We start from the raw sequence: 14,554 nt of genomic DNA, 5'->3' as shown, positions 1-14,554 counted from the left end.
GTGTGACTTCACATCACATTGTGAACATCCCTCTGGAAAAACTGCTGACCAAAACAAGGAGAATATTTGTAGCGCAGGGTTGCCATGAGAGGTCCTGGGTGTTCTCTGAGCTTGAAACATCTATAAGAAAAGCTCAGAGAGCACCAAGGAATCCTTGACTGGTTTTTAAAAATGCAAGAGAACTTAGAAGAGAATAACGGAGTTGGAAGGGACCTTGGAGGTCTTCTAGTCCAACCCCCTGCCTAGACAGGAGACCTTATACCGTTTCAGACAAATGGCTATCCAACATCTTCTTAAAGACTTCCAGTGTTGGAGCATTCACAACTTCTGGAGGCAACTTCTGTTCCACTGATTCATTGTTCTAACGGTCAGGAAATTTCTCCTTAGTTCTGAGTTGCTTCTCTCCTTGATTAGTTTCCACCCTTTGCTTCTTGTTCTACCCTCAGGTGCCTTGGAGAATAGTTTGACTCCCTCTTCTTTGTGGCAACCCCTGAGATATTGGAAGACTGCTATCATGTCTCCCCTAGTCCTTCTTTCTCTTAAGCTAAACATACCCAGTTCCTGCGACCGTTCTTCATATTCCCCTCATCCTCTTTGTTGCTCTTCTCTGCACTCTTTCCAGAGTCTCCACATCTGTTTTAGACCGTAGAGACCAAAACTGAATGCACTTGTGGGGAATGTCCATCATTCCAGTTTTAGGAGTTTTACAATCTTTTTATTAGAATTGCAGAGGTCAGTTGGTGCCATCTGGTGGCATTCTGTGGCCAAGCCAAAGCGTCTCCCTCCCTCCCTCCCTGCCCAAGACTTCAGGCCGAGCAGCAGGGAAGAAAGCAGAGCGTAGTAGCTACGTCACACACACACCCCCGTGTGAGAGAGAGAGAGAAAGTTATGATGGCCGGAGAATTTTGGGAGTTGAAGTCCACAAGTCTTAAAGTTCCCAAGTTTGGAGACCCCTGGTCTAATGCGTTGGCCATCCCGCTTGCGCTGCTGCATTCAGAGACTGGATGGTTCAAAATCCCTGCAGCTACCTGCCCAGCGCCGTCATGGGGGCAGGAGATGAAAAGGGCCTTTAAAATGAAACGTGGATTATACGCCTGACAAGTTTGCAGAGTTTTTCCTGTACAGAAAGAGCTGATAAAAAGGGAATCTCCGCTCCCCCCTCCCAAATCCCAAAGGAGCAGAGCGCCTCCCTAAGGCTAGACCCAGGCAGCCTTTCACAAGTAGTCCTTGACTTACAACAGCTTGTTCAACCACTGTTCGAAGTTACAACGGCATGGAAAATAGGGGCTCATGACCGCTGCAGGATCCACACTTACGACCACTGCAGGCTTCCCCATGTTCTCATGATCAAAATTCATCAGATTGGCAACTGATTCCTACTTATGACGGTTGCCGTGTCCCTTTTGCAAGCAAAGTCAATGGGAAAGCCAGGTCCACTTAACAACGGTGTTGCTATCTTAACAAATGCAATGGTTCACTTAACAACCATGGCAAGAAAAATGGTAAAATGGGGCAAAACTCAGTTAACAAATATTCCACATAGCCGCCAGAGGTGAGTTCCTACCAGTACGGTACGGTTCGGCCCAATAGGTAGTAACTCTGGCAGATACGTGACCGTACCGGTTCTATCCTTGGCAGCCCCAGGTTCTTCATTTCCTCTTCTGCACATGCCCAGAACAATCTTCATTGAAAAAATGTTATCTTTTCTCCCCCTTTTTTAATGTTGAGCGCATGCACAGGCTGGGTTTAGTGCAAACATACACAGAGCAAAGGTTTTCGGGCACCGAGCCAGTAGTGATGGTGGCAGAAATCTACCCCCTTTGGGCTCAATTGTGGTTGTAACTTGAGGACTGCCTGTGCTGTACAAGAGGAAGGAGTCCTGTTCTTCTTCTACCCTCACCTCATTTCTTCTCTCCTGAAAAAGCAGGAGGTAGAAAAACCCCTGAATCATAGAGAAAAAGGGCAATGGGATCCAATAGCTGTGAAGGCCGTCACCGGTTCTCTTAAGGGTCCCCCACTTTTTCCATACAAAGCACAATTTCACAAGGCCAGAAAGCCAAGTTAAGTGGACGTCGTCTCTTGACTTTTGAAGAACTGGTTTGGGCCTCCACAGCCAGTGTCCTTGAATTACGACCCTTATGGAGCCTGCCCATAACTCATGACAGTCGTAAATCAAGGCACCCACGGGACTGACCCGATTTTACAACCTTTTCTCTTTTTTTGCAGTGGTTGTTAAGCAAACGCTGCAGTTGTTAAGCGAGGCTGTGGCTCTCCGTGGGGCCGTTTTATAAAATAAAATAAAAAATGGAAATAAATGCCGGGTTTTGATGTGGGTGCTGCAAATGGCAGTAACTTTTGTTCAAATGTTGCTGAGTGACCAAGGGACGCCCTGCGTCTGCAGGGGTCGGGCTGGGTTTGGGCCCAACCATCAGAACCCCAAGTAGATCTGTCGTATGATTGCTAAGCAACTGGTCGTAAAGGGAGGACGTGCCTGGGTTAAACCTGCAGGAAAGAAAACCCCCTTCCTTCCCTTCCCTCCAGAGGGAGGGAGAGAAAGCAGGCAGGTTCAATCAGGTGACTTTCCTCCTTAAACAACTAAGTTTGCCCAAGGTTTAGCTCTTCCCTTCTCCCACATTCCTCTTTGCTGTCCTGGTGACCAAAGGCAACCTTGCAACAGTCAATTACATTGAATATCAAACTCGCTCCCTGCGGCCACAGCTCCACACCGAGGCAGTCACAAAACACAGTGCAAGCAACTCTGCAGAGAGAAAGCAAGAGGTTCAAAAGGAGGTGAGATGCACCACAACAGGGGCATTAAAACGGCCCGGTTTTCTCAAATTCTGAGTCTCCAACGTTTTCTCTGGAAGAACAAAACCATAAACAGAACTGCCGGGGCCCTGCCTAAATTCTGATCGAGGATTTTAGGCATCTTTTGCATGGTATCCAGCGGTGGGCGATGATCAGTAAAGTGACATGGGGAAAAAGACTGGGGATCTCTGGGAATGAGAATTTTGCATCTGTGTAAGGTGAGGTTCATAAAAGCCCAGGAACATGGCTTGGCATTATATTTATGTATTCTTCCTCTACCTTTATGCCTGGATTATAACAACAAACCCATAATCAGTCATATCCGATCGTTACGCTTAGCTTTGAGACAAAATCTGACCCAGATTGAACCAATGTCATTTGAAGAGGGGTCACATTCACTCTACAGAGGCCAAGAGGAAAATTGGTTGGGGGCCCAGGTTCTTGGTAGCCCTCAACGTACAACCGTGAGCCCAGAATTAGTCATAAGTTATACTGATCATTAAACGGTCATCAAAATTCCCCATCTGGGTCATATGACGGACTTCCTCAAGTTATGGGGAAGTCCGTCATAACTTTGAATCGTCTCTAAGCAACCAAATATCCTTAAACAGCCAGTTATACATTGAAAACTATCTGTACACTTCGATCCATCTGAGTGGATTACAGGACACTGGAGCTATATTTCTGTTTTCAGTACTGTGAAAGGATTGACCATCCCCCCCCCCCCCCCAAAAAAATATTTTTCTAAGCCCAATTTCTTATTTCCAGACTCTGCATCATGTTTCACAAGAGCTTAAAGTCCCCTTCATCTTGTAGGTGTTTTTTAAGTGTTAAGAATGGATTAGCATCACCTAAATCTCTGTATTCCTAAAACAACTAAATACATCCTTCTTACAAGCGTAGCTTCTGGAGGCACTCTCCCAAAGGCCCACTCCCCAAGCAGGAGGAGGGAGGTGGGGGGAAATGGGTGAAAAGAAAGAGGGAATTAAGGCAACCAAATAAAGTGAGGTCTCTCGTACCTGAACTACGTTTTGTGACCTCTACTCCTCCCTTTCACTTCCTTTAAGTCCTATGCTGACTATTATTCCTCAGAGCTCTCCTGAATCCCCCCCCCCACTCCAAGCCCACACCTTTTCTGGGGAAGCTTCCTCTCCTTCCTGGTTGCCATGGGGCCAAATTGGCAGAGCCGAGAGTCCTTGACCTGCTCTCTTGAAGGAACTACTTCTTCTTTGCAAACACACTGCAGTGAAAGGCTTCAGAACAGAGTCTCCATCGGCTTCTGGAAGCTTTGCCAGTTTCTCCTAAGGACCTGCCCTTGCCCACGTCAACCGTGGCTAGAAATGTTCTCACCCTCCTTGCAAGCGGGAGTTGCAGTTTGGGGAAACGATTTGAACAAGCACGGGAGGCAGCTTGGATTCCCACTGCTAAATTACAGTGAAATTTACCAAAGCAGAGCAAATGCCCCCTGAACTTTCAACCTGAACCTTTGAACAAAGTTGCCCCCGTTATCTACTGTAGAAAGGGGAGGGAGACAAACATTAGTCTGAAGAAACATAAAATAGGTAGGGAACCAAGGAAGGTCAATAGGCTGCAGCCAGATCATCAAGTAGGCATATACTCAACACAGGTAAGTTATCAAGAAAATCTCATACTATGTTTCATCACCTCCAATGGCCAAACCTACTAGAGATACCAACAGTTTACTGAGTGACAATCAAAATCAGATGATTAAATCCACTGCGGCTCGAACACAATGCTCAGAACAAAGATTTGTATCTGTGCAACACTTCAAAAGGTTGATTCAGACTGAAAGAGACTGAATCAACTCGCTCCTCCAACTAAGAGGGGATGGCAATATCTAGGGAAACCTGAAGTGGAGCCTTGAGCTTTCCCTGAACAAAGCTGGGGGAAAGAAAGGACATGGGCATAAGTGGTAGCCGATGTATCAATAACCACGGCCTCTTAGAGAGCCACGGGAGAAGGTTGCACTCTTTCCATCTCTCATTCTTCTACCAGAACTTAATTCAGGCAGAATTAATTAATTTCTTCCTCTCCATTTCCTTCTCAGCATTTGCCTGAATGCAAAACACAAAACAGCACAACAACCCAGAGAGCAGGTTTCCAAGGTTGCTATTGACCAAGGTATTTATTTCTGGGCAATATTGTGTGAGATGATCTGCCCTGGTATTTATCTAGGTTATTTCTCCAGAGTAAACCCAAACAATTCTGCAGCAGGTATTGTAATATGCTGCCTCTATTCAGTGGAGTAGAGAGTCTGAAATCAAACGCCAGAGCTCTTTATGTTGCACTTAAGAGCTTGCCTTTCTATTTGCGTAAATGATTTGTAGCCAAGGGAGTACATAAAATGCATTGCCATTACGGGGACAGCTACGTTGGAGATACTACCCTGGAGGTACATTATGGTTTATAATTCTGATTCTCAGCCGTGTCAACTTTTAAGAGAGACTTTAGCTCTCAAAATTCTCCAGCCGGCCTAAGCTGATGTCCATACATCTTAGAACATGGGGTTGGCAGGGACCTCGGAGGCCTTCTAGTCCAACCCCATGCGCAGGCAGGAGGCCCCCTATGCCATTCAGGACAAGTAGCTGTCCAGGCTCTTCTTAAAAACCTCCAGTCATGGAGCGCCCACAACTTCAGGAGGCAGCTAGTTCCACTGATCGATTGTTCCGACTATCAGGAAATTCCTCCTTGGCGCAAGGTTGCTTCTCTCTTGAATGATCTTCTTCCCGTTTCGTCTTGCAGAGTTAAAGCTCTTAAGTTGCTAAAGTTGAGAACGTTTGAGAAGCACCCAACAGCGAAGGCTTTTCAACAACAGCCTTCGCCGAGTGTCAATCACGAAGACCAAAATACAAAGTGGGTTTGAAGAACGTTCCTTTCTTGGCACCATAGAAGAGTATATCCCCCGTCAGAGAGGAATACATTTAAATGGGGGGGGGGAGTTTCTCAGTTGGTGGCTGACATTCAGCTCCACCGAATCCAAGCCGTGGAGAAGGAGAGGACCTCTGTTGCCAAGTTTGCTTTCAACACAGCCCCAGCGGAGCAGGCAGGATCTCTCTCAACACGTCAGCAAACCGCCTTTGTCTCCTATGGAATTACTCACAAGCCACTTTCCCCGTCATTTTCTGTTTCCCTTCCACTCTTCGTCTCCGTCTGGCTCTGTCCGATATTTGCCTCTGTACACGTGAGACCCAGATAAGACGCTTATCCTTAAATTGATAACGGTATTCCTCAACCTACGAGCACAATTGAGCCCAAAATATTTGTGGCTAAGTGAAATATCTGTTGCCTCATTTTGTGCAACAGTTGTTAAGCGAATCCCTGTGGTTGTTAAATTAGTAACACGGCTGTGAAGTGAATCTGGGGTCTTCGTTGACTTTGCTTGTCAGAAGGGCGCCAAAAGTAATCATGTGACCCCGGGCCCTGCAACTGTCGAGGGGCCGCGGTGGCTCCCATGGTTAGGGCTGGGCTGCACACCACTGAGGTTGGGGGCTCAATTCCCATGAGCAGATAAATGGCGGAAGGGACAAGAAAGGAGCCTCCCCTGATTGCCTCCCACGAATAAGGTAATACCGCCCGAAAAAATTCCTTTCACGGACACCAAAGGCACCTCGGTGATCCCCCTGGCTGACTCCTGCCGTACCCTTTTAAAAAAAAACTCTCAAAAATACGAGTCTGTGGCAAAGCCTCCAGATTTTGATCATGTCACCACAGGGCTTCCACAACGGTCATAAGTGTGCAAAATGGTCGTAAGTCACTTTCTTCTGCACCGTTGTCACTTTGAACGGTCACTAAATGAGCTGTTGTTAAGTTGAAGTCCGCCTGTATTGGTACTCTTACTATCCTTGTGTTTTATACACAGAGAAACAACAACACCAGCTACACAATCTCTTCTCGGGTTTTTTTTTCTTTGTGTTGTGCCACACAAGGTGTGTGTGTTACACCCACAAGTTTGCCAGCTCAGAAACCAAAAGCTGATAAGTTCCTTTCCCAGCCTTGGAATTCTTTTTGACTGGAAAAGCATCTCTCTTTTTTTTTTTTTGCATTAGTTCATTACAAGTGATTTATTGGCTCCTTGGCAGGTAATCAAAGAAGGTGACAATGTCTTCCCTTGCTATAAAATGGGAAATATTACCTAAAAGCCGTGAAGGAAACTCCTGAAATAACCACGCAAAGCATTGCAAGGTTACTATGGACTATTTCCCCTTTCTTCCTATTCTGACAGGCGAGGGGAAAACTGCAGGCCTTTTGACGTGTCCTTACCAAGGCCTCTGATTAAAACCGTTATCGGTTCAGATGGAATTGAATCTTGGTGCCTGATCTAACATACAACGGATCCTGAAGTCATTCCTGCAGCCGACCAAACGTCCAGGATTTGGGGCGAAAACCAGGACAAATTCCCTCATGGAAAGAGTTGGATGTCGAGTTAAGAATAAGAGGACATATTTTCCACTATTCCATCCTCAAAGCTGTTGGGACTCCTAGCTGCATCGTATGATTTTGTTCCCTGGTTTTATATATTGCCTTTCATTAAGAAGAAATAATAGGGCACTTTTCAGGATTAAATACTAGGGTCGGGTTAAATTAAATGGTTGGGCAAATCCTTCCATGCATCTTGCTCACATTCTTAAGCCACAACTGAAAGCAACTCCATAAAATTAGACCAGATCAGACCTCAGATATGGCTTCTTTTAGGATCCAATGGCATCCAAGGGGCAGGAAATTTGAATAAAGTTGCCCAGAGTGCCTAGCAGGGCGCTTGAAGTCAGTCCACACATCTTAAAATTACAGAGGTTGAGAAGTCAGAGAAGAAGGATTGAGAAGAAGGGCTGACCAACAGGGACTCCAGTTACCCAGACAGATGCCTGGAGCTATGCACCAGAGACACAAATTCCTTGTGTGTCCAATCACACTTGGCTAATAAAATGTTCTGTTCTGTTCTACTCTACTCTACTCTATTCTTCACCATAAGTAGCTAAGCTAGAAATCAAACTGAGATCAGATGTTGTTTGAGAAGGTGCCTCCTCATCCAATACTATTCATTACAGAGGTGGAACCATGTGCCATGACTATCCTACCAGTAGTAAAATCTTCAGCTACAAGTAGTCCTCGCTTTATAGTATGAGTGTAATAAAACCTAACCACATGACTGACACAATTTTATGGCCTTTTTTGAGGTGCTGGTTAAGCCAACTCAACACTGAAAATTTGGACCAAGCGATAGATGATGAAGGTGAATTTTTAACCTACTCTGTGTGAAGAGATTAAATATCATTTATCAGATATAACTCAAAGGCACTATTTGCGGTTACATTTGCTAACATTACATGAAGTCAATAAAAAGTACGGTGCACGATTTTATAGTCTAAAAGAAGTGCAAAAAGAAGGGGAAGAAACTGAGGAAGCAAACTGGGAAGTCCAGTTTTTCATGCTGAAGAGCAACAAACTGTGACCAACTTTAAAAGTTTTCTACAAAGATGCCAAAAAACCAAATGTGCAATAAGACAATTCATAAGAGTTGTTTTCTAATATGATTTCTACTGGAACACATGGAGAAACCTAATATACAGCCAGTCCTTGGCTTACAACTGCTTGCTTAGTGACGGATCTCCCTGCAGGTACTTACGACCCATTTCCGATGCTAAGTGCCCAACATGTGGTCACATGATTACAGTCACATGACCACGTGTTGAACCTTTGGCAACATTTACAGCTGGTTGCAGCATCCTGAAATCACATGACTGCATTTTCTGACACTTTTGCTGAAAACGGACATTTACTTTCCATTTTCCACCCCTAGCAAACCATTGCATTTGGTTAACGATCGCCGTACTTGCTTAATGACCTCCACGTTCACAACTGCAATGTTTACTTAATGACTGGCGCAAAGAAAGGTTTTAAAGCCGCATCACTCACACGGGTGACCTGTCGTAAAGACTATCATAACACAAAATGATGGGCAGTCTCCCCTACAGTCATAAAACGAGGCCAAAGCTAATAAATGCCCAACTGCCGTCCTAACACAAGAGGCCTTTTAAGCTAAGAGCTCAGCCTTCCTTCCTCTCTTTGCTCTTCTCTCTCCCTTTGGGGGGTTCTCTTGACCCTGATGTACAATTCCCAAGGGCAGCTCAGGAAAGCAGCAGCAGCATCTTCAATGAACCTGGGGTGTGCGTGTGTGAGGGGAAGCTTTTTTCAAAAACATTTTCGTAATACACACAGAGTCTTGTTTTTTTCCCCCCCGATCAATTGTTTTAAACTTTTCCTTTTTTCCAGCTCTGCTGTTTCTGAGCCTTTTACAACTTTCAAGCTCTGGGGAACCTTTTGGGCACTGAGTGTCGAAAAGGGAACACTTTGTGTGCGCTCGCCTGGGCCGCCATCAGGAAGAGGAGTTGCCCAGGGGGCATGCCCCCCCCCAAAAAAATTAACTTCCAGTTGCTGCCACGCATGTGCATGCACCAATCAGCTGGCCGGCGCACATGCTCACCCCGGAGAATGGAAGTCCAGCTCTTCCGGTTTCCAGCCCTGACGCAAGCACAAAGGACGGCTGGCTGGCACCGGCACCTGCGCAAGAAGAACGGCCGACACTGCGCATGCCAGGCGAAACAGCTCCATGTGCCACTTTGGTTCACCACCTTGGCCCTGGGGCCTTCTAATCTGCTTTGCAGAGATACTTTCGGAATCCAGTCCTTCACCCACCTTACGAAATCCGTCCTGGGCAGTCATGCTGCAAGCTTCCCCCTTTTTCATCCCGAAGCTGGCTGAGGAATTCTGGGAGTTGAAGTCCAGAAGTCTTAAAAGTTGCCCAGGTTGGAGACTCCTGCTCTAAATCACTGGAGTGTCCCACATCCTCCCAACAGCTGGGGCAGAGACTGAAATGAAGAGCCTACTAGTTCTCAGCCTTTTTCCCCATAAGAACCAAGGTCTCATCACCGGAGGCTTTCATGAACCTTCACACAAGCCATTTACACTCAAGAGTTGATCCCTGATGACGTTACCTAGTTGGGTAATGAAACGTCTGCAAGAAAACCGTCAAACTCAAACAGCACTAAGGAGTCCACACTTTTTCTTAACCACACCAGGCACTGATTCATACTTGGATTCCCACATTCTAACTGCTGAAGGGTTTGAAAACGCACCATTTCACATTTGTGTCGCACAAAAGTGCCACTATTTCGAACAAAAGAATGTTTCATTGAACAAGGACTCCTGCGAAGGAAACTGAACTGCAACTAATGAAATGATACCAAATGTGTTCCAAATATTTTCTTTCCATTCCCCGTGAATGACAAGATTATTTCTACTACAGACTGGGAAACACTGAGAACCAGAAATAGAAATAGAAATGGCTTGAATGTTGTTGTTATTGTTGTTGTTTTGAAAAAGAAAGAAGACTTTTCTCACCCACCCAAAAAAACCCAATTAGAATTGGCAAGGTAAGAAATCTTGTGGGCCACACGTTTCGCAGCAGCATGATTCAAAACTGGTACGATCCTGATCACAATGCCAGGATAATCCTGTTTAAAACAAGAAAGCGATGCCAAGCAAGATAAATAAAACCTTAGCAGTCATCACAATTTTCTTGTTTATACTACAGATCAATTGTTCTCATTAACAAAACGCACATGAGGAGGTCAGGGAACATTCCGCACTGATTCCTAAGCAGAAAAACTAAAAGGACACGTGAACGCATCGGGAGCGAAGAGAACACACACAACCCCCCTCCCCCCCCCCGGGACAATGTCAGATCAGAATGACAGCATTATAAAAATCCTGCATGGAAGTTACCTACAAAAGGTAACCTCCCACACCAAGACGGTTCCCCCACAAAACCAAAAGCAATTCTACTGATCAAGGTTTGAGCCACACTCCGCCATAGTATTTATCCTGCTGGATCCGTATTCAAAACTTGTGATTTTGAACCAGGGGCTGCCAGAAAGAGGAGGGGGCTCTGCCTATTCTCCAAAGCACCAGAAGGCAGGACAAGAAGCAACGGATGGAAACCAATCAAGGAGAGAAGCAACCTGGAACTAAGGAGAAATCTCTTGACAGAACAATTAACCAGAAGTTAACCACGTTGACAACTTGCCTCCAGAAGTTGTGGGTGCTCCATCACTGAAGGCTTTTAAGAAGAGACTGGACAGCCATTTGTCTAAAATGGCACAGGCTTTCCTGCCTGAGCAAGGGGTTGGACTAGAAGACCTCCAAGGTCCCCTCTAACTTTGTTATTCAGATTTGCCAGACGTCGACTAACCTTACAAATGAACTAAACTCATTAGAAGCAAAGGCCTCTTAAGGAAGCTCGGCTGGATTCGGAGATGCTCCGTGCCTCCCATGTACCTCGTGTGGATTTGCCCGTGATTTAAACAGGCGGACATTATTTCAAACAAGTCCTAATTAGTTCATCACTAGAGCTTTAGATTTAAGAACTGCAGTTAGCCACAAATGAAAAGCTACTATCCAAATTCTGCTCAAACCTCTCTGGTTTAAGCCATTTCTCATTCTTCTTCCCCATTTCTTTCTCTTTGGCTGTAACCCTTGTGAAATGTTACTTTGTATTATTGCGCTGTACATTTTAAAAGAGCAAATACTATTTTTAATTGCTTTTCAAAGTCGTATAATCCAGCCAGAGAGAGCCTGGGAAGTAGGCACAATTATCCCCAGCTAAAATAAATACAAGATGCAAACAATTTCTCTCTGTGCAGGCGAGTATCATCCGTTCTCTTTGGTGCCCTGGTATCTTTTGTTTACAACTGCACATTAGCAACAAGTTGTCTCGAGCAGCCCTTCGGTTTTAGAGCTGTAAATATGGAGGGGGGGGGAGATCCATTCCATGCTAAGCAGAGTAATTTTTCTTAGGGGTTTTTTAAAAACAAGCGTAGTGGGCCACCACTGGAACTCAGCCCCTTGTGGGTCTCTTCCCAGTCCCCCTGGCTCTGTCTGCAGTGAGGCAGTTAGCCTGCTACTTGTCATGCACCAACCGTAGCGAGTTATATCTTTATCTGAATGCGAATGCAAATTTGAATGCTTTTTTATCTCCGTGTCTATTCTGTGGCGGCTGAATAGAGTGGCCACATGTTCCCGCCTGCAAAGGAGTTCAGTGACCTCCCTAATCATCGCTGCCACTCTCATGAATGACCTACACGGCCAATTCTGTCCTGCCTCTCTACTTTCATTCACAAAAATAAAACTGACATGGTCTTTGCTGCAGCCGGGAGAAAAGGAGCAGGAGGGGAGACGCTCCGCACGGAGGAGGCCCCCAAAGGCTTCGGTTTGGACCATATTCAAGGACGGCCCGGCCATCTGCCTCTCCTTCTCGCTCACGGCGGAATCCCTCCCTGGAAGATGCTAGAATCTGCACCACCTTTACTAATGGCTAGTACTCCTATGAGCAAATTCCTGCAGAATTGCTCCTTTCAGTGCGGCTGAGTGGCTGCACAGGGCAGGAGCTGTTGTAACCTTCCCAACTTCTTCTTTTTTTTTTTTTTGCAAAATAAGGCCTTGGACAGCGAAATGCAAAGCTGCTGAACCAACCCGCCTTCGGAATGGACCAATGACCGGCCCCTGTTTCATCCTGGAAAAGGCCCTGTTTGCCTTTCTCTCTTTCTCTCCAATGTCCTGATGAAAAAGTAAACATTTGTGCTCTGTCTGGGGCTGAACTGTCTCCTTTGTCCAAGCTGTTCCGCAGAAGGTTTTCACAAAGCTAAGATTTACATCATGCCTCGTATATTTATAGCATTTATGGCCTCTTGGATGCCCAGTTTCACTACCCTAAAACGTTTGGCCAGCCTGATTAATGAAATCCACCGGTGCTGGGGATAACTGCCGTCAACATTCACTCAAATTAAGAGTGTTTTGTCTTGGGGAATTAAGTCTAATTGTTGTTGTTTATTTTGGTGGGACCGTACCTACTCACACCCAACAAATTGGTCTTTTGTGTATCTGCTTTGACCGCATTTTCTTCTAAATAAGTTGTGCTTGTTTACACACAACACAGCAGCGAAACCAAATATTGGTGTTCCTTGGGTAGCGTCTTTAGTTAGTTTCAGACATGTACAGTTAAAAGATCTAAAGTAATGCAAGGAGCAACTCTTGGAATCTTTCTCTCTCTCTCTCAAAGACCGAATTGAAAAGCTGAATATGACTGTCAGGAGAAGCAGGCAAACTCAGCTGGACTCTTTTATTTTTACATGGCAAAAATGAGGTATTCCAGCGCTAGTCCTTAGGACAATAACTCTCCCCTGAACATTAAATGCAACTGCTAGGATGCTCACCCAGGGCTAAGGCCTTAAGTCTCTTTCAACATAAGAAACTTTTGATGGGTTTCCATCTGGAGTTTCCCATTGCTTTAATTTATCACTTGCTTTTATGGCAAGCAAAGGCAGTGGGGGAATTTAAAGCACCCAAATGTTCCCCTTTCCTAGGCTTTGAATAGCCCAAGAATTAAAACCGAACTTTAGCTCTTCTTTTCTGCCTCCTCTGAAGGGGAAGACGCCACAAGAGAAGGACAGCCGGCTTCCCCGTGAAACCCTTTCACTTTGCACAAGTACAAAAAGCCCTTTTCAGACCCAACCGGTGGCTGCCACGGCTCCCAGTTTCAGAGCAGGAGACACACATTGGGTTGCTACTCCGGCGCAGAGGCGACTGAGCTGGGCAGGCTAATATTTGCTCAGGGTTTGAATCCCGCAATACCCGGAGGAAATACGACTCCTCCTCTGCCAATCGGTCACCCGGCGGACTCCCAAAGGAGAACCGGCGACTGCGGTGCCCCCAGCAGCACTTCGCAAGGAGCCCAAACGCTGCCCCAGGGGGACCATTTATCAAAGGGGGGGTCGCTCTTTCTGCAGCGGAGGATCGGACCATACAGGTGGTTTTTAGCGCGGAGCTCCCCGCCGTCTCTCCAGCGAAGGTGTCCGGCAAGAGCGCGCAGCCAAACGCCTCGGCCGGAGGGAGCCGGAGCAGAGCCCGGGCGCGGGTCCCCGACCAGCCAGGCCGACCTTCGCGGGGTCCGGGAGGAGCCCCGAGTGGGAGAGCCTCTCCCCCCCCCCCCCGGGCCCTTCGCCCAGCGCCAACTTTCTCCGGGAGGCGCTCGGGCTCCTTCCCGGCCACCAGGCGGTGGCTCCTTGCGGGCTCCCTCGGGAAGGGCAGCGGGGCAACCGTCCCCCGGGGGCTGCTTACCTGCGGGCTGCCGGGCTCCCCTGGCGGCCAGGCCGTCCCCGGGCAAGGCGGGGGCCGGGCGTCCGCGCACGGCGGCCAGCAAGAGCAGGCAGCGCAGGGCGGCCCGAAGTGCCCGCATGCCGCCTCCGCTCCGGCCCGCGGGGGAAGCGCTCGGCCGGCCGGCCTCAGCCATCCTCCAGGTGCATGCTGGCCCTCCGCCCGCGCCCCGGCCGGCGCTCACAGCCTCCCGCGCGCCGCCGTCCCGTCCCAGCGCCCCGACCGAAGCGCCGCTCCGCTCGCCCTTCTCGCCTGGGCTCCGCTCCGCTCCTGCCCGCACAGCGATCCCGCGAGGTAGGCGGGACGCCCCCGCCCCGCCCCCCGCCCCCCGCCCCCCGCCCCGCCCCCGGGCCCCGCCTCCCGCGCCTCCCGGCCAAGCGGCTGGGCGAGGAGAGCGCCGGCGGGGCTGCTGCGGTCCGTCCGTCGCTCTGTCTTGCCCGGAGGGGGCAGCGGGCGGCCCCCAGCAGCGGAGAGCAGGCCAGCCTCTCGGCCGGGGCGCCGGCGGGCAGTTGCGGGG

At 47.8% G+C, this 14,554-nt stretch overlaps 1 protein-coding gene across 9 annotated transcripts in view; it reads right to left on the bottom strand.

Annotated features, from left to right (window-relative positions):
- Positions 1 to 14,300, bottom strand: part of FGFR3 (fibroblast growth factor receptor 3) — a 68,834-nt gene extending 54,534 nt beyond the window's left edge. For all 9 annotated transcript variants that reach the window (XM_081946747.1, XM_081946748.1, XM_081946749.1 and 6 more), the window contains exon 1: positions 14,002 to 14,300. In XM_081946747.1, coding sequence (XP_081802873.1) covers positions 14,002 to 14,173 — 172 coding nt within the window. In that variant the 5' untranslated portion in view covers positions 14,174 to 14,300. The remainder of the gene's footprint in view (positions 1 to 14,001) is intronic.
- Positions 14,301 to 14,554: the final 254 nt, after the last annotated feature.

The sequence above is a fragment of the Natrix helvetica genome, assembly GCF_964273705.1.
Source record: "Natrix helvetica genome assembly, chromosome: 3".
Taxonomy (NCBI): domain Eukaryota; kingdom Metazoa; phylum Chordata; class Lepidosauria; order Squamata; family Natricidae; genus Natrix; species Natrix helvetica.
Note: the sequence above shows the minus strand (reverse complement) of the source record. Positions and strands in the feature narration are given on the sequence as shown.